The 22,160-nt window shown below is 40.5% G+C and overlaps 1 protein-coding gene across 1 annotated transcript in view; it reads right to left on the reverse strand.

Annotated features, from left to right (window-relative positions):
• Positions 1-22,160, reverse strand: part of Hadhb (hydroxyacyl-CoA dehydrogenase trifunctional multienzyme complex subunit beta) — a 35,618-nt gene that overhangs the window by 2,538 nt on the left and 10,920 nt on the right. Inside the window, exons 5-15 of the mRNA XM_048353287.1 lie at positions 19,537-19,581; positions 16,625-16,724; positions 10,940-11,027; positions 8,981-9,168; positions 8,220-8,400; positions 5,706-5,827; positions 4,321-4,400; positions 4,193-4,240; positions 2,455-2,542; positions 1,974-2,048; positions 689-853 (exon numbers count right to left, since the gene is read on the reverse strand). Coding sequence (XP_048209244.1) covers positions 689-853; positions 1,974-2,048; positions 2,455-2,542; positions 4,193-4,240; positions 4,321-4,400; positions 5,706-5,827; positions 8,220-8,400; positions 8,981-9,168; positions 10,940-11,027; positions 16,625-16,724; positions 19,537-19,581 — 1,180 coding nt within the window. The remainder of the gene's footprint in view (positions 1-688; positions 854-1,973; positions 2,049-2,454; positions 2,543-4,192; positions 4,241-4,320; positions 4,401-5,705; positions 5,828-8,219; positions 8,401-8,980; positions 9,169-10,939; positions 11,028-16,624; positions 16,725-19,536; positions 19,582-22,160) is intronic.

Here is a 22,160-nt window from a genome sequence, read left to right on the forward strand (position 1 = left end):
TTGTCTCTCTCCCAGGGCTAGGCGCAGAGGTAAGGCTTTTGTTATAAATGACCAAGGTTTTCTGTAGATGTAGTTACACAGGTCAGAAAGCATTTCTGGGTGAACATATAGCTCAGTAGTAGAGTGCTTGTCTAGCATGTGTGAGGCACTGGGTTCGAACACCAGCACATACACAAGAGTTCCTGATTATGATTTCAAAACTTATAAATAGACCCCTATTGTTTCAAAGTCTCTCAGGAAAAGCTCTGTCTTTCAAACCTATGATTTTACACTTTGTTTTTTGTTTTTTGGCCAGTCCTGGGCCTTGGAGTCAGTCAGGGCCTGAGCACTGTCCCTGGCTTCTTTTTTTTTGCTCAAGGCTAGCACTCTGCCACTTGAGCCACAGCACCACTTCTGGCCATTTTCTATATATGTGGTGCTGGGGAATCGAACCCAGGTCTTCATGTATACAAGTCAAGCACTCTTGCCACTAGGCCATATTCCCAGCCCTGATTTTACACTTTGTTTATGAACAAAAAATGTTAACATTAATTTAGGGGGGGGAGAAGCTTGGACCTAAATAGATTTTCTTTTCAAAGTATTATCAGAATTAACATTGTTATACTCCCACAAAATAAGCTGCTTTCTTTTTTGCTGTCATCAACAGTAAGGCCTTAAGAATACCTTAAATTACAACTAACAAACATACCTGCCCTCCAGCTGCGCAGGCAGCCACTAAGCCATACTGGCCTCCATTCTTCCGCAATCTGTTGGCAGCTGCCATGACCAGCCGGCAGCCCGTGGCTCCAAATGGGTGACCCAGAGACAGCGATCCACCCCAGATATTAAACTTCTCCATAGGAAGCAAGCCAACCTGGTTCCCATAAAAGTAAAGATGAAATGTAAGGGCAAGTTACGCAACAGATGAAGCAGCTAAGCTCTTGGTCCAGGAAGTGAAAGATACAAAAGGGAAAAAAAAAACAACACTAATCTTTTTTTTTTTTTTTTTTGCAAGTCCTAGGGCTTGAACTCAGAGCCCAAGCACTGCCCCCGGCCTTCTTTTTGCTCATGGCTAGCATTCTACCACCACTGGAGCCACACAGCACCACTCCCAGCCTTTTCTGTTTATGTGGTGCTGAGGAATTGAACCCAGGGCTTCATGCATGCTAGGCAAGCATTCTTCCACTATGCCACATCCCCAGCTTGAAAAAACACGAATCTAGACACATCACACCTAAGTTTACTGCAAAGCAGAGTCTAGGTTTAACTAGACTTTAAAAATAGGCAGGTGCGGGCTGGGAATATGGCCTAGTGGCAAGAGTGCTTGCCTCGTACACATGAAGCCCTGGGTTCGATTCCCCAGCACCACATATATAGATAAATGGCCAGAAGTGGCGCTGTGGCTTAAGTGGCAGAGTGCTAGCCTTGAGCAAAAAGAAGCCAGGGACAGTGCTCAGGCCCTGAGTTCAAGGCACAGGACTGGCAAAAAAAAAAAAAAAGAAGAAGAAGAAGCTCAAGAACAGCACCTACATCCAGAGTTCAAGCCCCAGAACCAGGAAAAAAAAAAAAAAATAGGCAGGTGCCAGTGACTCACACCTGTAATCCTAGCTACTGAGGAAGCTGAGATCTGAGGATCGTGGTTCTTAAGCCAGCCTAGGCAGGAAAGTACATGAGATGCTTATCTCCAATGAGCCACCAGAAAAACAGGAAGTGGCGCTGTGGCTCAAGCGGTAGAGCACTAGACTTGAGCTGAAGAGCTCAGGCCCAGAGTTAAGCCCCATGCCTGGCCAAAAAAAAAAAAAGAATCTCAACGATTTTCCTGCTGAGGCTAGGGCTGGGACTGGCTTTGAGGTGCGGTTCTCAGATCTCAGCCTCCTGAGTAGCTAAGATTACACTGCGCCTGGCCCCTTTCATATTCTTACCAGTAAATATCTAAGCTTGAAATATTAACATGCTTTGGAAATTCAAGTACGTTTTTAAAAATTAGAACTTACCTTGCTTTTCCTACCCATGTAGTTTTGTGCAAACCAATCAGAATCCATGGCTTTAAAATTTGCCAAAATCTGACCCTAGAAGGAAAAATAATTTAAGAAGAGCCCTGTTATTAATGCTCTTCTACGGTTTCTTTTAGTGTAGATCTGGTTAGACAAATCTTTAAGTCAGTTGTCAATGAAATTTTCCTAAAGAAGTAATTTAGTACTTTTGAGGGGCCTCTAAAAGTCAGCCTCAAAAGCTATTTTTCATTCATTCATTCATTTAAAATTTTAAAAACAATTTTTATTGACTTACATTAATTTTATGGGGGTAGGAGGTACTCATTGTTACATCTCCAAATGTTTACACGCTATTCCAAAAAAGATATGTTTCAGTTGCTAATACTGCCCACAATGTGGTTTAATACTTAAAATACAAACCCCTACTCCCCACAAACATGGAGTACATTTTTAAAGAGCACAGTCCCTTCAGATGACTTACTGAGAAGGCTTCATGAAATTCAAATGCATCAATATCATTCATGGTTAATCCTGCCTTTTCTAGAACTTTTGGAGTAGCATATGTTGGTCTGAAAAAAAAAAGTAGTGTCTTAAAATTGTTGTGGTTGTTATTATTATTATTGGAAACAGGGTCTGTTTATGGGGACCCAGCTGACTTGGAACTTGTGATCCCCCATGTCTTACCCTCCTAGCACGGGGATTATAGGCATGGATCACCACACTCAACTAAACTTTAATTTTTAGCTTATTAAGTTCCTTCAAACTCCCCAAACTGATTTTATACTTACTCAATTAATTCTACTTCACAAATATTGGTTAAGTGTTAGATATATAATATGAACTGAACGGCATGCCCTCTGTCCTCATTAAATTTATATTGGCAAGTTGAGGATAAAGCAAATAATTAATGTTAATGTAAACAGCAAAAAAACCCAGAATGGTAAGATATGGGAAAAGGCTTGGCTAGTCTCAAGGTCATAATGGAAGCCATTGAGGCTAGCACCCTGTGGGGGAGGGAAATCATCTAAGTATGAAAGGCCATTAAAGAAGATAGTGTGGGTAGGATGTGATCAGTGTACAGCACTGTTCACTTAAGTGAGGCCCTGGGTTCAATCCTCAGCATACAAAAAAAAGGAAAGGGAAAAAAAGATTATAACAGTATGTATAGCAATATGAAAAGAAATGCTTTGGTATCTTAACGAAAAAAGAATAAAGCTATAGGGCTGGGAATGTGGCTTAGTGGTACAGTGCTTGCCTAGCATGCGTGAAGCCCTGGGTTTGATTCCTCAGTACCACATAAACAGAAGGTGGTGGCACTGTGGCTCAAGTGGTAGAGTGCTAGCCTTGAGCAAAAGAAACTCAGGGATAGTGCCCAGTCCCTGAGTTCAAGCCCCCCAGCCTGTCAAAAAAAAAAGAAAAGAAAAAAGAATAATAAAAGAATGGGCTGGGGATATAGCCTAGTGGCAAGAGTGCCTGCCTCGGATACACGAGGCCCTAGGTTCGATTCCCCAGCACCACATATACAGAAAACGGCCAGAAGCGGCGCTGTGGCTCAAGTGGCAGAGTGCTAGCCTTGAGCGGGAAGAAGCCAGGGACAGTGCTCAGGCCCTGAGTCCAAGGCCCAGGACTGGCCAAAAAAAAAAAAAAAGAATAAAGTTGTATGCATACAACAAGTGAGTAAAGAATGTTCAAGGAGGGGTGTGGAGGCCTGGCTCAGGGGGTAGTGTATCTGCCAATGAGTGTAAAGGAGGGAGTTTGAGTCCTGGTCTCTTAGAAAAAGCAAAAACAACAAAAAGAACCAAAAATGTACGAGGGAAAAATGGAAAAAAAAATCTAGAACTATAGCATACCCCAAAAAAGGATATTATTACTTAAAAAACAAATCCCACAAGCCAGGCACTGGTGGCTCATGCCTGTAATCCTAACTACTCAGGAGACTGAGATCTGAGAATCACTGGGCAGGAAAGTCCAAGAGACTCTCATCTCCAGCTAACCACCAGAAAACGAAATGGAACTGTGGCGCCAAGTGTTAGAGCGCTAGCCTTGAGCAAAAGGGCTCAGGCACAGAGCCCTGGTGCTGAGTTCAAAACCCACAACTGACAAAAAGCAAAAAAAGAAAATCCCACCACATAAATTAGGAATTTAGGATTTAATAGCCTTTAAAATCTGGCAAGCACTTTTGATGAAAGCCCAGGGATACATAATATACTACTACCTACCCAAGTAATAGCTGATCTTTTGGATCCTGGGATACATACACAAAATCCCTAGGTAAAGAACAGAGTGGGGTTAGCTTCAGTATTAAAACAATGAAATCAGAGGCATTCTACTGAAGCATTTACTTTACCTCAAATATGCTTTTGGCTTATAACCCAGGGCCAGAGCTTTGTCTTCTGCCATAATCAGCATTGCAGAAGCACCATCAGTCTGAAATGAACCAGAAAAAAAAATGTTCATGTTTCTTGTGGCTGACTTCTCTTGGCAATCATCTTCTAAGCCTTGTTCCTGAGCCTGCTCACTCATTTTACTTAAGAAATGATATTAACAAACTTACTTAATTTATCCATTATTAAATCACAATTCAAACACATACACTAACACTTTCATGGAAGACAAAATTAGAAGAAAGTATTCAAAACCTATAATTTTCAAAATGGAGGAAGAGATAACTTTAGAAATATGTATCCCTAAGCCAGGCACCAGTGGCTCACACCTGTAATCCTAGCTACTCAGGAGGCTTAGATCTGAGGATGGCAGTTCAAAGCCAGCCTGGGCAGAAAAGTTCCCATGGAACCCTTATCTCCAATTAACCACCAGAAAACCAGCATGCACAAAGCCCTGGGTTCAGTTCCTCAATACTACATAAAAAAGCTGGAAGTGGTGCTGTGGCTCTCAGCAGTAGAGTACTAGCCTTGAACTAAAAGAGCTCAGGGGCAGTGCCCAGGCCCTGAGTTCAAGCACCACGACTGAAAAAATGGAAAAGAAATATGTATCCATAATTAACTTAAGACAAAGGTTTTTGCTTCTGGCACAGAAAATTAAGAATTTTATGAATTTCTAAAAAAACCCACAACACTCTATTTAACTTATTTATCTTTACATTTTCTGTGCTGTTTCTCAGCTGCTTCCTACCCATGGCTTCTGGGTGATTTCATATAGACAATACAACAGGCCAACCCATGGAAGAGATTGGGCGGGGCAGGGGGGGGGAACAGACTGATGAAAACATTAAAATCACAGCTTTACTTCTTTGGACTATACCCCAAACACCAATTTTGAATGACAAGAAGTAGGGGGGAAAGAGGTACCACTGGTTTAAAAAAGCCCTTTACCATTACTTCAAAAAAAGAAAGAGCTGCTGACACCAAAATTCACAATCAAAAAGAAAAGGAGCTACTCTACACACTGTGCAAAACCAGAATAAGTTCTATTACATTCTACAACGTTTTTGTAAGTTAACAACCTGTATATAATAGTATGGGCATAAAGTATGGGAACAAAGTGATGATATCCATAATTAAGTTATTTTCAGTATACTAATATGTTAATTAGTAATATGTACAGGCATGGAGGCACACACCTGGAATGCCAGTTACTGAGGAGGCTTTAAAGCAAGAGGATCAGAGTTTTAAGGCCAATCTAGACTTCCTTGTGAGATTTTTGTCTCAAAAACAGACAACCAAACCACTGGGGAGAGAGCTCCCTATAAGCACAAAAAGCACTGATAGTTACCAGGAAAGAAGAATTTGCAGCTGTTACTGTGCCATAGGGCTTGACGAATGCAGGTTTTAGTTTGGATATTTGTTCCAGTGAGGAAGGACGAATGCCATTATCTTTGGTCACTGTTTCTTTTCCTATAAAAATATGAACTTCTTTTAACTCTAAAATGCTTAGGCAGTGTATTATCTTCTCCAGAGAATGCTTTAAAACAAATAAAATTTATTTACTAGAACAAATGATTTTTTTACTACAAGAAAGCCTTTCTTTGTTCCACTGCTAAGGATCCAACCTGGGGTCTTGTGTAGACTAGGCAAGAGCTCTATTACCAAGCTGCAGTCCTGTCTCCAAAAGAAAGCCGTTTATATTTCCAAGGTATGATTAAATTTCAAATAAAATCCTGAAGACTTTTGGGAAGCCAGATAGTTTAATTAAAAAACAATTCTGTAGAGCAGTGACCCAAGAGCAACACCAAAAAAAAATTCTATTTTCTTAATACATTAATTCATACTTGGCTATTCTATATGAATCAGAATCTTTGGGTCAATTGGAGATTAGAGTCTCACAGACTCTCCCCCCCAGGCTAGTTTCAAACCACAAAATCCTTATATCTCAGCCTCCTGAGTCATCTAGGATTACAAGCGTGAACCACTGGAGCCCCAGCTTGAGTCAGGAAATTGGCATTTATATAAGAACTAAAAGCAGCAGAATGCTGATTATTCCTGCCTGTAAACCTAGATACTCAAGAGGCTGAGATCCGAGGATCATAGTTTGAAGGTAGTACAGGCTGACAAAAATGAGACTCTTATTTCCAACTAACCAGCAAAGAACTAGAAGTAGAGATGTGGCTCAACCTTAAGTGAAAAAGCTTAAGTAGACATGGAGGTCCTGAGTTCAAGCCCCAGTAACAGCACAAAAACAAAAACAACTATAGAGTAACTAAGAACAACTAAAAGGTATTGGAAGGATCTAAAAAAAAAGTATCTAATAGTTTGTTGTTGTTGTTATTATTATTATTATTATTTTGCCACTCCTGAGGCTTGAACTCAAGGCCTGGGCACTGTCCCTGAGCTTCTTGTGTTCAAGGCCAACACTCTACCACTGAGCCACAGTGCCACTTCTGGCTTTTTTATGTGGTATTGAGGAATTGAACCTAGGTAGGGCTTCACAGATGCTAGGCAAGCACTCTACCACTAAGCCACATCCCCAGCCCTAAACTTTGTTTTTTTTAAGGTTTATCTGTGTTACGAAACTCAAGTACAGGGCTGGGAATATGGCCTAGTGGCAAGAGTGCTTGCGTCGTATACATGAGGCCCTGGGTTCGATTCCTCAGCACCACATATACAGAAAATGGCCAGAAGTGGCGCTGTGGCTCAAGTGGCAGAGTACTAGCCTTGAGCAAAAAGAGGCCAGGGACAGTGCTCAGGCCCTGAGTTCACGGCCTAGAACTGGCCAAAAAAAAAAACAAAACAAAACCAAAAAACTTAAGTACAGGGTGGTGACAGGAGGGAAAAACTGGGAGAGAGCAAGGGAAGGTGTAACATTGTCCAAAAGGAAATGAACTTTGTACCCAGTTTATGTCACTGTAACCTCTGTTTATCACCTTTATAATAACAACAGAAAATTAAAGGTATACAAACACACATACCTATTTAAAAAAAAAACAAATAAACTTGAGAGGCCATGTTTGAGAATGAGGGCGGAAGCCAGGCATATAATGGTAGCTACTTGGGAGGCTGAGATTGGGAAGATAGCAGTTTAAAGCCAGTCCAAGTAAAAAAGAGTTCATGAGACATCCTCCCAATCTCAACCAGATTAAAAAAAAAAATAGACACCTTGTATACATGAAGCCCTGGGTTTGATTCCTCAGCACCACTTATATAGAAAAAGCCGAAAGTGGCGCTGTGGCTCAAATGGTAGAGTGCTAGCCTTGAGCAAAAAGCAGCCAGGGACAGTGCTCAGGCCCTGAGTCCAAGGCCCAGGAATAGCAAAAAAAATAGAGGTTGGAGGCATGGCTCAGTTGGTAGAGCCCTAGCCAATGGGCAAAAGCAGCAGGTACTGAGTTTTGAGTCCTGGTGTCAGATGTAAAAAACCCCACAAAAACTAGGAATGATACCACATACCAATGATACTAACTAAAAAAAATAAATAAAGCTGGGCACTGATGGCTCATGCCTGTAATCCTAGCTACTCAAGAGGCTGAGATTTGAAGATGGTAGTTCAAAGCCAGCTTGGGCAAGGAAGTCCAACTCTTATCTCCTATTAACCACCAGAAAACTGGAAGTGGCACTGGAAGTGGTTCAAAGTGATACAGTGCTAGCCTTGAGCAAGAGCTCAGGGCCAGCACCCAGGCCCCGAGTTCAAGCCCCATGTCAGATATTTAGATAGATAAGATAGATAAATAGAGGCTGAGTGTTTTTGAAATCAAATTATTACACTAGAAGTCAATTAGGATTTTTTTTTTTTTGAGTTTTAGCAGCAAGTGGAACAGAACTCCCTAATAAGTATCAGGAAGTAATCTCATTTTACCTGGTACTTTGAAGGGTACCACATCAGAAAGGTGTCCTTCATCCTGTGCCTTCTTGGCCAGACTGTGAGAGCGCAATGCATATTCATCCTGTTCCATTCGAGACACACCAAAGGCAGCAGCCAGTCGGTCTGCAGAATGGCCCATGGTCTCACTGGTAGAGAACTCAGCCACAGCAGGGAGCTAGGGTGGAAGACGTCAAGAAGCAGGTACATTGTAAAGAGGTGTTATATGATTTGGCCTTATTTGGAAAATTTAACATTTACTAGGTGTGGAACACTCATGTGTTGGGATTTATATCAACAAATTTTTTTTTCTTTTTTTGGCCAGTCCTGGGCCTTGGACTCGGGCTGAGCACTGTCCCTGGCTTCCTTTTGCTCAAGGCTAACACTCTGCCACTTGAGCCACAGCGCCACTTCTGGCCATTTTCTGTATATGTGGTGCTGGGGAATCGAACCCAGGGCTTCATGTATACGAGGCAAGCACTCTTGCCACTAGACCATATCCCCAGCCCTATATCAACAAATTTATGCTGGCCTGGGATACATGGTAAGACAAGGGAAGCTCATAAGCAAGGCATCTCTAAAATGAGCTCACAGATTCAAGTTTTCTAACCACCACTTCACCTTCTATCCTTTCCTATAACCAGGAGAATCTAGCTATTGGAATATGCCTGAGTCCATGCTGTCGTACTGAATTCTAATCTATGCCATGGGACACTCTGGAAAGTCATCTCTATTTACATAAAGCTCCCAAGTCTTACCTCAGGTGTCAAAAAATTCAACCTGAATTTAGAGAGTAAAGTTAGTCGCTGGCCCATTGTCTTGGCTTTATTGAGATCGAGCATCATTTTCCTCATTTTCCTCGAATGACGAATAGGGACATCGGACATTAACTCGACACCACCAGCCACAACCACATCACACTGGCCAGAGGCAATCAGTCCAACAGCTACAGGGCACAGATTACACATAAATGAACATCTTTACAGAAAATAACCAACCTCTGAAATTTAAGCTTTGATTTAAAAATTGCTTAAAAATTTACTGTTTGGGACATCTGTAATTAAAGTTTTCATTTTTTCAGAGGAGTGTTTGTGTGTGTGTGTGTGTGTAGTAGGTAAACTCAAGATTTTTTTGTCAGTTGTGGGACTTGCACTCAGGGCCTGGGCACTGTCCCTGAGCCTCTTTGTGCTCAAGGCTTGCAGTCCACCATTTGAGCCATATCACCACTTTAATTTTTGAGTGGTTTATTGGAGATCAGAGTTTTACAGGGACTTTTCTGCCCAGGCTAGCTTTGAGCCATGATCTCAGCCTCTTAAGTAGCTAGGATTATAGGCATGAGCCACCGGCACCTGGCAAGATAATTTCTTTTTTTTTTTTTTTAAGTTTTTATTATAAAACTGATGTACAGAGAGGTTACAGTTTCATACGTTAGGCATTGGATACATTTCTTGTACTGTTTGTTACCTTGTCCCTCATACCCCCCTCCCCCCTCCCCCTTTCCCCCCCTGAGGTGTTCAGTTCACTTACACCAAACAGTTTTGCAAGTATTGCTTTTGTTGTTGTAAGATAATTTCTTTAAATGATTAAAAACAATAGCTGGGCCAGGCACTGGTGCCAAGGATATAGGGGGAAATGGAAGATTTGCACCTTCTAAAACAAGGGCTGAAGGACTGGTAGTGGAGGCCGCAGGATCCCAGCATCATAGGGAAGCAGCCTATTATTGGTCTATATATTAGACCTATTGAGGTCTAAAATCCAGCAGGATATAAACTATTCTCTTTTTTTTTTGCCAGTCCTGGGGCTTGAAGTCAGGGCCTGAGATCTGGCCCTGACCTTCTTTTGCTCAAGGCTAGCACTCTACCACTTGAGCTACAGCACCACCTCTGGCTTTTTCTGTTCATGTGGTACTGAGGAATCGAACCCAGGGCTTCATGCATGCTAGGCAAGCACTCTACCACTCGGCCACATTCTACATTTAATTTTTTTTTCTAATTGTTATTATAAAGGTGATGTACAGAGGGGTTACAGTTACATAAATCAGGTAAAGAGTAAATTTCTTTTTGGATAGTGTCACCCTTTCCCTCACTCTCTATAAATTATCCTGCATCAAGTTTGGTTCTGAAACAATCTCCTAGAGACCAGAAGCCCTGGCTGACAATTCCTGCTGCAGTCAGCCTAGTTCTGATGGAGAAAGTGCATCAGCAGTGGTGAGCCTCATGTTTGGAGAGTAAGCAAAATGCTGAGAACTACTGTCAAAACTCTTCTTTAGTTATTGTTGTTATCATCAGTTGTATAGAACAGTTTTATATGTCTCATCTCCTTTGTCATTTTCCTTTATTCCCCTCTCCTCTTTCCCAAATCGATCTCAGTAAGTTTCATTGTTCCATTTTAACACATTCACATAAAGTATATTGACCATATTTGTCCTCTTTCACCCTCTGTTCACCCTCTCCCCTCCCATTAGTACCCACAACCGTGACAGGATCTGTTTTATATTCTTGTCATTTCCTGTGTGTGTGTGTGTGTGTGTGTGTGTGTGTGTGTGTGTTCTAATTGTTCAAAGAGGTTTCACTGTCAAAATCCCCAAATTTTAATGTGACCTTAAAAAAAAACCACAAATAAAGATGTTTGGGTGGGTGATTTAACTTGTATTAAGATTAATTTTTCAAAAATCAGGTAAAGGCAAAGAAGGGAAATTCACATGAACTCTTACATACCTGTGGTCATGGCTTGGTTGGAAGAGATGCAAGCCATGGTGACAGTATGAGCAGGGGTCTTGTCAGAGAAGCCAGCTCCCAGGGCAGCCTTGAAGAAACACAAGGAATGGTGATCATTTGTGAAGAAAAGGCACCACATAAGTGACATCTGTGCTCTACTTAAATCAGGAAGAAGTTTTAACATTCTATAAGACAATAAAATTAAGCCTATCACAAAAGTGGTTTGATTATTTTCTATCTATTCACTGAGTGAATTTACAGGTAGTCTTCAAACTCTTGGTAGCAGGTCCCCTTCCTTTTTGTTTTTACAGCAATGGAAATGGAACCCAGGGCCTTACACATGCTAGCAAACACTCTCACTGAACTACCTCTGCAGCCCTTTTTATTTTGAGACAGGGGCTTGCTAAGTTGGCCAGACTGGCCTCAAACTTGGTATTCTGCCTCAACTTCCCAGGCAGCTAGTATGTGAAGCAAATGCTACTGTGCCCAGCTCCCTAGGGGTCTGTTTCTTTTATATAATACAATGCTATGCTTATCTAAATTCTTTTTCTTTACTTTTGGAAGAACTGGGTTTTGGATTCAAAATATTGGGCTGGCTACTCAAATGCTCTCCTACTTCAGCTCCATCTCTTAGCTTTTCAAGGATATCATTTGATTTTTAACTCATCTAGTAATTCAAATAGAGCCTGGTACCAATGACTCGTGCCTAGCTACTCAGGAGGCTGAGATTTGAGGATCACAGTTTGAAGCCATCTTGGACAGGAAACTCCATGAGACTTTTATCTCCAACAGCAAAAGCCAAAAGTGAAGCTATGGCTCAAGTGGTAGAGTTCTAGTTTTGAGCAAAAGAAGCTCAGGGATAGCACCTAGACGCTGAGTTCAAACCCCAGAACTGGCACCAAAAAAAAAAAAAATCAATTTCAGTTGACAGAATGATAAAATGTATTTTAAGGTTCTCATGCTGGGATTATAAAGCTTAGTAGCAGAGCAAAAAACAACCAATGTGAAGACATTTCTGAAGAACTGATGATTTTATAGTTCCCACTCTGATCCCCACCTGATTACTACCAAGCTCAAGCTTCCTTCTCTTCCAGTTGGCCTTTCTCTCTCTCAAATAGCAAGCAAAAAGACTTGCCAAATGTAGAGAAACTCAAAGCAGTAAAAGACATTTTGGAAAATTGCCTGAGTCACAAGTGAGCCTCTGATAAATGAGGGTCACACAAATTCACAACTGGAAGAAAGGAAACTGACCAGGTCCATAACACATAAGGTAACTTAATGAAAACGATTTGCAGTTTGAAGGGCCATAAGAAAAAAAACTGAAGCCCTCCATTAGTTTGGCAAAAAACACAAGTGAGGACATCTAAGTTTTATTACACTATTTTGTTATTGTGGTTGCTAGTACTGGAGTTTGAACTCAGATCTGGACTTATTTGGAAGGTGCTCTACAACTTGAGCTATGCCTTCAGCTCAGCTTCTTGCTGGTTATTTTGGAGACGGTGTCTTAAGGACTTTTTGGCCTGGGCTGGCTCCAAACTGTAGTCCTTCAAAGCTCAGCCTTCGGAGTAGCTAGTGTTACAGATGTGCTTACCTGTGCCCAGCTATTTTGCAATAAATATACTACTTAGTGGAGAAATTGTTGAAAAAAATCAACCAATGACTGCTTCTATGTTATAACTATGTAAGCAATACATAGGAGGGAGGGGGTAGCAAGTGTGACTGGAAATGTACTCACTACATTACATATGTAACTGTAACCCCTCTGTACATCACTTTGACAATAAAATTAAACATTTTAAAAAGGAATGCATAGGTACAATTATACTTTGTTGTTGTATGTGCTGGTCCTGAGGCTTGAACTCAGGGCCTGGGTGCTGTCCCTGAACTTTCTGGCTCAAGGCCAGAACTCTACTACTTGAGTTATACCTCCACTTCTGGTTGATTATTTGGAGATAAGAGTCTCATGGACTTTCCTGCCTGGGCTGGTTTCAAACTACTATCCTTAGATCTCAGCCTCTTAAGTAGCTAGGATTACAGGCATGAGCCACTGGTGCTCGACACAACTGAACTTAGAAAAAAATATTAAAGCTCTATGGCTAGGGGGGAAGCTCAGATTGTGGGACCCTGGTCCCCAGCACTGCTGTAAATAAATAGACTTCTAACTCTGTACACCCTTCATTATGAAATTCTAAATTCCATTACAAGAATTCATTTTTAGTGGTCTGAATCTATTTAGTATTTAGAATACAAACTTCCTTAATTTCCTCACCTTAGATTTACCTTCATAATGTATTGCTCTTTTTTATTATTTTTTATTTATTAATGTTTTATCTTTTTTATTGTCAAGATGATGTACAGAGGAGTTACAGTTATATATCTAAGGTAGTGAATACATTTCTTGTCATAGTTGTTACCCCCTTTCTCATTTTTCTCTCACTTTCCCTCTGTATTGTTCTTTTATACTGTTAATTAACATCTGTAGGAATAGAAATGTGTCACAACAGTACAATCTCATTTTGTGTATCAGTACAATCTTATTTTGGTATTTTCAAGCAGGCTTGATCCCAAGCGCCCAACTGGCTTTGCTTAAAAACTGCATAAAAAGTTTTTTTTTTTTTTAAAGAAACTACTGCTTAGAAGATGGAGGAGAGAGAGGATTGGGGGAGATGAGGGGAAAATGGTGGAAGGGATGGCTTTGATCAAGATGCACTGTACTCATAAAATGACTTGCTGAATTAAAATTCCTTTGCAATGGCTACTTAAATTAAAAAAAAAAAAAAGCAAAACCTCTACTGCCTAACAACTGCATGCCAACCTCTCAGCCTAAACCAATTCTCAAGGGTGCCAGAAGCAGGTGTTCAGGACAGAGAGAAGAACTCTAGAGTGGGGCAAAGGTAAAGGGCACTTAAGTTGGAATGGCCTGATCCTCACGAGGGCTTTTATAGCATGCTGCCCTTGGCTCCAACTGACCTTCAGGTCAGAAGGAGTTTTAAATAGAAGGTAGCTGGTGACCCTTGTCCACATGCTTGCTTCTATTTAAAGTCTTAATAATTCTCATGCAGAAAGGAGAAAGGAAGAGGTTGCTTAGTTAAGCTGGAAAGTAGGGAAATATGCTGAGGTCTTTCAGCAAACTCATGAAGCCATTAGGATTTTATATTTATGTTAAATCTGAAACCAGTCCTAAAGAAATTCTTTACCCACAAGTCATTAGTTTTTTGGGTTATATTATGATTTTACAGTTAAGTTCTCATAAGTATTCCCTCAACTGAATCTTTCCCTGTAACCACTGCAAAAATTATCTGGAGGGCTGGGAATGTGGCTTAGCGGTAGAGTGCTTGCCTAGCATGCATTAAGCCCTGGGTTCGATTCCTCAGTACTACATAAACAGAAAAGGCCAAAAGTGGCGCTGTGGCTCAATTGGCAGAGTGCTAACCTTGAGCAAAAAGAAGCCAGGGACAGTGCTCAGGTCCTCAGTTCAGGCCCCAGGACTGGCAATAAATAAATAAATAAATAAAAATATACATATGTGTGTATGTATATATATATATATATATGGAGTATAATATGGCAGATAATAGTATAGGAGAGAGGGAGGGAACTACCCCATGTCAATCGACAGTTAAAATTTGCATATCTAAAACATGCAGAAAAAAATCTGCAAAAGGGGGCTGGGACTATGTCCTAGTGGCTAGAGTGCTTGCCTTGTATACATGAAGCCCTGGGTTCGATTCCTCAGCACCACATATACAGAAAACGGCCAGAAGTGGCGCTGTGGCTCAAGTGGTAGAGTGCTAGCCTTGAGCAAAAAGAAGCCAGGGATAGTGCTCTGGCCCTGAGTTCAAGGCCCAGGACCGGCCTAAATAAATAAATAAATAAATAAATAAATAAATAAATAAATAAATAAATAAAATCTGCAAGAAAATGCCATGATTTTAGATTTAAGAAAGAATAAAAATATACAAATTTTGAAACAGATAAAACATACACTTTTTAAAGTCTCTTTAAAAGTCACTTTAGCTTCAGGATATAAAGGTTAAATGTATTGTGAACAGCTTTATGGTTTTGTATATTCATGAAACGTCTGATTTGATACATTCAGAAATGGTGAAGAGACAAAGGCAGGGCACTCATGAGTTCTAGACCAGCATGGGCTACAATGGAGAGTTCCAGGTAAGTCTGAGCTACACAGAGAGACCCTCTCTCACAAAAAGTGTACATGCAAAAGAAAAGAAAACATTTAGGAGAAGAACAAAATTATCTTTTTGTTCTCAATTCATTCCTGCCCCTCAAGAACACACAGTTCCTTTCTTAGGGCTTGAGCAGTGCCAGGACTTCAGCAGTTGTAATAATACTCACTGGCAGACAAAATCAAAATGGTAAAACAGACAAATATTCTTTTTTTTTATTAATTAAACATAATTTTTTTACAAGGTGTTGTGCAAAGAGGGTGCAGTTACATAGTAGGGCAGTGTGTACATTTCTTGTGATACCTTACAACCTGTTTTTCCATCCCTTGTCTAGGTCAGGTAGACACATATGCAATATACAATGTATCTTGATCCTGCTCATTTGCTTTTCTCTCTAACAATGAAAGTTATCACTCTCACTACCATACCTGACACAAATACAAGCATAAACCAACCATTATGTGAATAAGCTTTGTCGACAACTTTATTCTAACAATCACTTTTCAAACTGAAAGCCCAGAGGCATGTTTGAACTATCCACAGTGAAATGCCTGTGGGACACGTCATTATCTCCATTGCTCAATGAACAAACACTACATGGCAGTATGCCAACTAGGGTAAAAGTAAGCCCTTGTGAAATAGTTATTAAAAAAAACTGCCTCGTGGCCCTGTAGTCAATGGGAACAATGCACAGGCAAAACTACCTCCAACTATAAAAATATAACATTAGCTACAAACTGTTGAAGTTGTAGAATTAGAAGCCATGATGTCTATCATTATTAAAAGTACTACCGGCCTCAAGTTGTCATCATTTCTATTTTCCTAAACCAAGAGACAAAGTAACACTTCCTAAAACTGCTCAAATAAATGATTTGATTTATAGTTAAATATAAATATGTACTAAATCTGTACATTTGATTTATAGCATTGTGTCTGTGTATGTGAATGTGAGTATTGTGGGTGTACTAGGGCTTGAACTCAGGGCCTCACACTTTCCATCAGCATTTTTGCTCATCACTGGTGTACTACTTCTTGAGATAAACCTCTAGTTCTGGCTTTTTTGCTGGTTAATTAGACATAAGGATCTCTCAGATTTGACTACCTAGGCTGGCTCTGAATCAAGGTCTTTAGATTTTAGCCTCCTGAGTAGCTATGATTATGGGCACAAGCCACTAGTATCGAGCAGTATAATTCTTTTAAATATAGTAAGCACTTACAAATGTTAATTAGCAATACTTATTAATGTTAATAAATGTACTGCTAATAACACATATTAATGTTAACATTAAATTAGATGTAAATAAGACTTTAAAGGCTTTTAAAAAGTAAATTCTGGGCTATGGATGTAGCTAACAGTAGAGCATTTGCCTAGCATGTGCAAGGACCTCAGCTGGATCCTGCAAAAAATAAATGAACTAATTAATAAATAGTATTATTTGAAATTCAAATTGATTCTCTTATCAATCTATTTAAACATTATAAAGTCTGCTTTACTCACCTCTCTAGCCACATTGCTTGTTTTCACTTCCTGAATAACTGTGCCAAAGATGATATAATCAACAATGTCCTTTGGAACATTGGTCCGATGCAACAACCCCCTGGAAATAGAAATCCAAAGCAAAGAAATATTTCTTCTCATATTATGGTCCTGCCAGAGATCATCACATAAAACAGTGTAGTTCACACTTGTGATCCTAACGACAGAGGAGGCTGAGATCTGAGGATCACAGTGCAAAGCCAGCTGGAACAGGTAAGCCTATGAGACGCTTATCTCCAATTAACTACCAAAAAGCCAGAAGTGGATCTGTGGCCCACGTGATAGAGCACTAGCCTTGAGCAAAAAAGTTCAAGTACAGTGCCCAGGCCCTGAGTTCTAGCCCAACAACCAGAACACAAAAAAAGAAACAACTTCTTTAAAAAGATATGGTAAGGCGTGGGTTGGGATCTAGTTCAGTGGTACAAAACACACCTAACACACACAAGGCCCTGCATTCACTCCTTAGCATCACATACACAAAAAAGGTAAAAGCCTGAATTTAAGAGAACAAATTGTATCTCTGACAAGCATTTGACACTTTATCAAAGAAGAAATTAATGGGCTGGGGATATAGCCTAGTGGCAAGAGTGCCTGCCTCGGATACACGAGGCCCTAGGTTCGATTCCCCAGCACCACATATACAGAAAAAACGGCCAGAAGCGGCGCTGTGGCTCAAGAGGCAGAGTGCTAACCTTGAGCGGGAAGAAGCCAGGGACAGTGCTCAGGCCCTGAGTCCAAGGCCCAGGACTGGCCAAAAAAAAAAAAAAAAAGAAGAAGAAATTAATGAAAGATTATTAAAGTCTATGTTTGACCTTCAATTGGTAATAAGAAATTAAAAATAATTTTGAGGGCTGGGGATATAGCCTAGTGGCAAGAGTGCCTGCCTCGGATACACGAGGCCCTAGGTTCGATTCCCCAGCACCACATATACAGAAAACGGCCAGAAGCGGCGCTGTGGCTCAAGTGGCAGAGTGCTAGCCTTGAGCGGGAAGAAGCCAGGGACAGTGCTCAGGCCCTGAGTCCAAGGCCCAGGACTGGCCAAAAAAAAAAAAAAAAAAAAAAAAAGAAGAAATTAATGAAAGATTATTAAAGTCTATGTTTGACCTTCAATTGGTAATAAGAAATTAAAAATAATTTTGAGGGCTGGGGATATAGCCTAGTGGCAAGAGTGCCTGCCTCGGATACACGAGGCCCTAGGTTCGATTCCCCAGCACCACATATACAGAAAATGGCCAGAAGCGGCGCTGTGGCTCAAGTGGCAGAGTGCTAGCCTTGAGCGGGAAGAAGCCAGGGACAGTGCTCAGGCCCTGAGTCCAAGGCCCAGGACTGGCCAAAAAATATATAATAATAATAATAATAATAATAATAATAATAATTTTGAATAGGACAGTAGATAACAAGCACAACAATGTTAGTAGAAAGTGTTCAATTAAAAAGAGGAAAGATGGGGCTGGGGATATGGCCTAGTGGCAAGAGTACTTGCCTCATATACATGAGGCCCTGGGTTCAATTCCCCAGCACCATATATACAAAAAATGGCCAGAAGTGGCGCTGTGGCTCAAGTGGCAGAGTGCTAGCCTTGAGCAAAAAGAAGCCAGGGACAGTGCTCAGGCCCTGAGTCCAAGCCCCAGGACTGGCCAAAAAAAAAAAGAGGAAAGATAAATACAAAATGAAAGACATTCACTAAAAAAGAATGGTACATTTATAACCATAAAATCATAATGGAATGGAAATGATATTGTGGATTTACAGGGAATAGATAGCAAGTAGAAAAGCAACTGTGACTTGAATTCTTTAAGTCTGGCTGGAGAAAAACAACAACAAGAATTAGAATAGGCACTAAGGTCAACTGAAGGGCTTTTCTAGCTACAAATGACCTCTGACTTCCTGAAGATGTGAAGGTAGTGTCACTAGAAACTAAATGCAATAATGCCTTACATGCTATTTCCAACCTAGGATCATACATTTTATGATGCTCATCAAATTATTCATCCATCTCAGTTGCATCTAATCACATCTAATTTTATATATTTATTTGATTTACAAATGAGTCCTTAGGTTTCTTGCTAGGCTTTCTTCTGGAAAAATGCCTATGTAATCAGTTTAGCTACCTATACGCAATAAGTAAACTCCTGTCAAGACAATTACATCATAGGTTGTTTTGGTTGACCTGCCATTAAAAAATACTACCGGGGCTGGGAATGTAGCTTAGTGGTAGAGTGCTTGCCTAGCATTCATGAAACCCTGAGTTAGATTCCTCAGTATTACATAAACTGTAAAGGCCAAAAGTGGCACTGTGGCTCAAGTGGCAGAGTGCTAGCCTTAAGCAAAAAGGAAGCCAGGCCCCGCGTTCAAGCCCCAGGACTGGCAATAAATAAATGAATGAATGAATGAATGAATGAATGAATGAATAAATAAATAAATAAAATACTATCATGTCAAGATACTGTTTGATACTACAAAACAAAAATTGCTAATATTCGTGAGCTACTCAAATTTGTGTAGCACATATAGTTAAAGGGAGGAATAATTTTTTTTCTTGTCTGTTTTTTTTTTTTTGCCAGTCTTGGGGCTTGAATTCAGGGCCTGAGCCTCCCTGTGTTCAAGGCTAGAGAGGGACTTTCCTTCCTGGGCTGGCTTCGAATTGTGATCCTCAGATCTCAGCCTCCTCAGTAGTCAGGTTACAGGCGTGAACCACCGGTACCTGGCTAAGAAGGAATAATTCTATAAACCTAACTGGTATGTCTATCTTACCATACAAATATTAGTAGGTCCCACATATGACAATACTATGAAACATTGTACTTCAAGTGCAAACACTACAGAAAATGCCTTAATCAAGTGTGAAGTAAAGTGAAACTGTATTTACTTACAAAAGTGCTGCTCTAGCCAAATCATGTGGCATCAGGTCTTTATACCTGGAGGAAGAAAACAGATAACTGAAACCAAAAGTCAAGCCTCAATAGAGCTTTTTTTCATTCTATTTGAAATACCTAGAGATTACTTATTATTATTCTATGTCCCGCTGAAAATGACTAAAATTTACTAAGTTACAACAATTCCAAACAATAGTGTGAACTTGCTATCTGTCATCCTTAAAAATCTGACAAGCCTAATGCTTATAAAATTTACTGAAGGGCTGGGAATATGGCCTAGTGGCAAGAATGCTTGCCTCATAAAATTTACTGAGACTCTAACAAAACTGGTGCTCTACTTTACATTATATAGCACCACATGTTGAATGTTCCTTAAAGTTCTATCTCATCTTTTGAGCACTTTTTTTTAGTTAAATTTCTAAAAGCACACTATTTTGTAATGCCTAAAAGGATATAGGAGATATATTAACACTGTGTATATATGTGTGTACACACGTGTGCAAGCTGATACCAAGACTTGAACACAAGGTCTTGTGCCCTCCCTTGGCTTTTTTGCTCATGGCTGGTGCTCTACCACTTGAAGCATATCTCCAGTCCTAAATTAACACTTTTACAGAAACATTATCTTATGTAACCACTATGAACTTACTAAAACTAAGAAAATAACATGGCACAATACTATTCATTAGGTTACTAGCTTTATTTAGATCTCATCAGTTTTTCCACTGGTATCTTTTTCTGTTCCAGGGGCTAATCCAGAAAACCATGTTGTACTCTCTGCATTGTAGTCATGTTTCAACCTTTCCTTGTTTTTTGCAACATGAATACTTCTCAAGGCCTGGGTTATGGATTTCATGAAAGAACATCGCAGAGGTAAAGGGTTCATCTCACTACATCATTTCAGCAGGTACATGACATTAAGATTACTTATTACTGGTGACATTTGCCAGATCTCTTGGTATAGCTGGTGCCTACCCATTTTCTCCAACACAAGGCCCTCTATAAACTTATTAAAAGTGAATTGCACTGGGTGCAATATTGCTGTCTTCGCTCTACCTCCCATCCGCGTGGAGATCCTGGGCTTCTCTGCCTCTTCCGTGTGTGGTCCTCTGCCGCTCTCAACGCATTCCCTGACCAGTAGGAATTAATTGCAGGAGTGGAGGCCACATGCAGCCTCGGTAGCGTGTGGTCTCGAGATGTCCTGCCCCCTCTCCATTCCCAAGGAAGACACGGGCGCATGGACTTCTCGGAGAACCCTCAAGGGGTGTTCTGGTTTAGTAAGGGAGGGGCTAACAGTTATACCAGCAGAGGCGCAAAGGAGAGGGGCTAACTGGGTATTAACGATTGGCTAATGGACTGTCCATCACGGTGACGTCACGGAACTTCCTCTATGGGCAGAGACCACAGCCCCCCAAGGACCAGGCCTTTGGGGTCTCCGGCTGCCATGGTGACACATGTGCTCGCCCCCAGGGGCAGGGGCTTCTCTTCCGGTTGAAGGCGGAAGGAGGGGGGACGGGCTAACTGGGCCGTCCCCTCTTAAAGGCATAGCTGTCCCCAACACAATATAATCCTATATTCCTATAATCCTAGCTACTCAGGAGGCTGAGATCTGACAACCACAGTTCAAAGCCAGCCAGGGCAGAAAAGTCCAAGACACTCTTATCTGTAATAAGATACTCAGAAAAAGCTGAAAGTGGCGCTGTGGCTCCAGTGGTAGAGCCCTAGCCTTGAGCACAAAGAGCTCCGTGGCAGCTCCCAAGCCCCAAGTCCTAGCACCATGACTGACCAAAAAAAAAAAAAAAAAAAAAAGTGACTCACTAAATCCAGCCCACCCTTTTTTTTCCCACAGAGAAGGTCTTGCATTTATTCACATGGAGGGATAAGAATAGGTACAAATAATAAACATTGTTTTAAATACAAATAAATAGTTCTGGTTTCTAGAGGAAGTAACTCTAATAGAGTCCTAACTTAAGTATTTTCTAAGTTTTTATTAAAAATAGAAGGCTACTGGCATTAAGTTTTGCATTAGCATAACCTTTTGAGGACCTAAGGATAAAATGGTGCGTTCTATACTTCAAGAAGTCACCAGAAAAAAAGGGAGACAGTTGCTCCCACCTCCCTGAACTAACCCCCAAGTGGAAGGAGAGCCACTTGCATCACAAATATACATAGAGCTAATTAAATGTAGAGTATTTGGTATCTAAAGACATCTAAAAAGATTGACCTTGGGGAAAGCACTAGCTAGTCTAGGCTAGTCTTGAACTTGTGACCCTTCAGCCTAAGCCTCTCCAGTACCAGGATTATAGATGTTTGACACCATGCTTGGTATCTTTATAGTATTAGGAAGACTTATGCATCTACAATGGAAGCTGTTTGTTTTTTTTTTTAACTAATAATGAAAGTGGTAAACAGTCTTTAATTACCACGAATGGCACCCGGAGTGATTTACTTATAGAGAAGCAATAGTGTTGCCCAGCTACAGTCTGTCAAAGATGATATAAAAAATGACCAAACTGAGCTGAAGAAACACTTTTATGAATCTTTCTACACTGTTCTGGTCAGAATCGTTCAAAGAGGCATTTTATTTTTCATCTAGTAAGAAGTGTATTCTACAAATGATT

Source organism: Perognathus longimembris, chromosome 8, assembly GCF_023159225.1.
Source record: "Perognathus longimembris pacificus isolate PPM17 chromosome 8, ASM2315922v1, whole genome shotgun sequence".
In the NCBI taxonomy this organism is placed as follows: domain Eukaryota; kingdom Metazoa; phylum Chordata; class Mammalia; order Rodentia; family Heteromyidae; genus Perognathus; species Perognathus longimembris.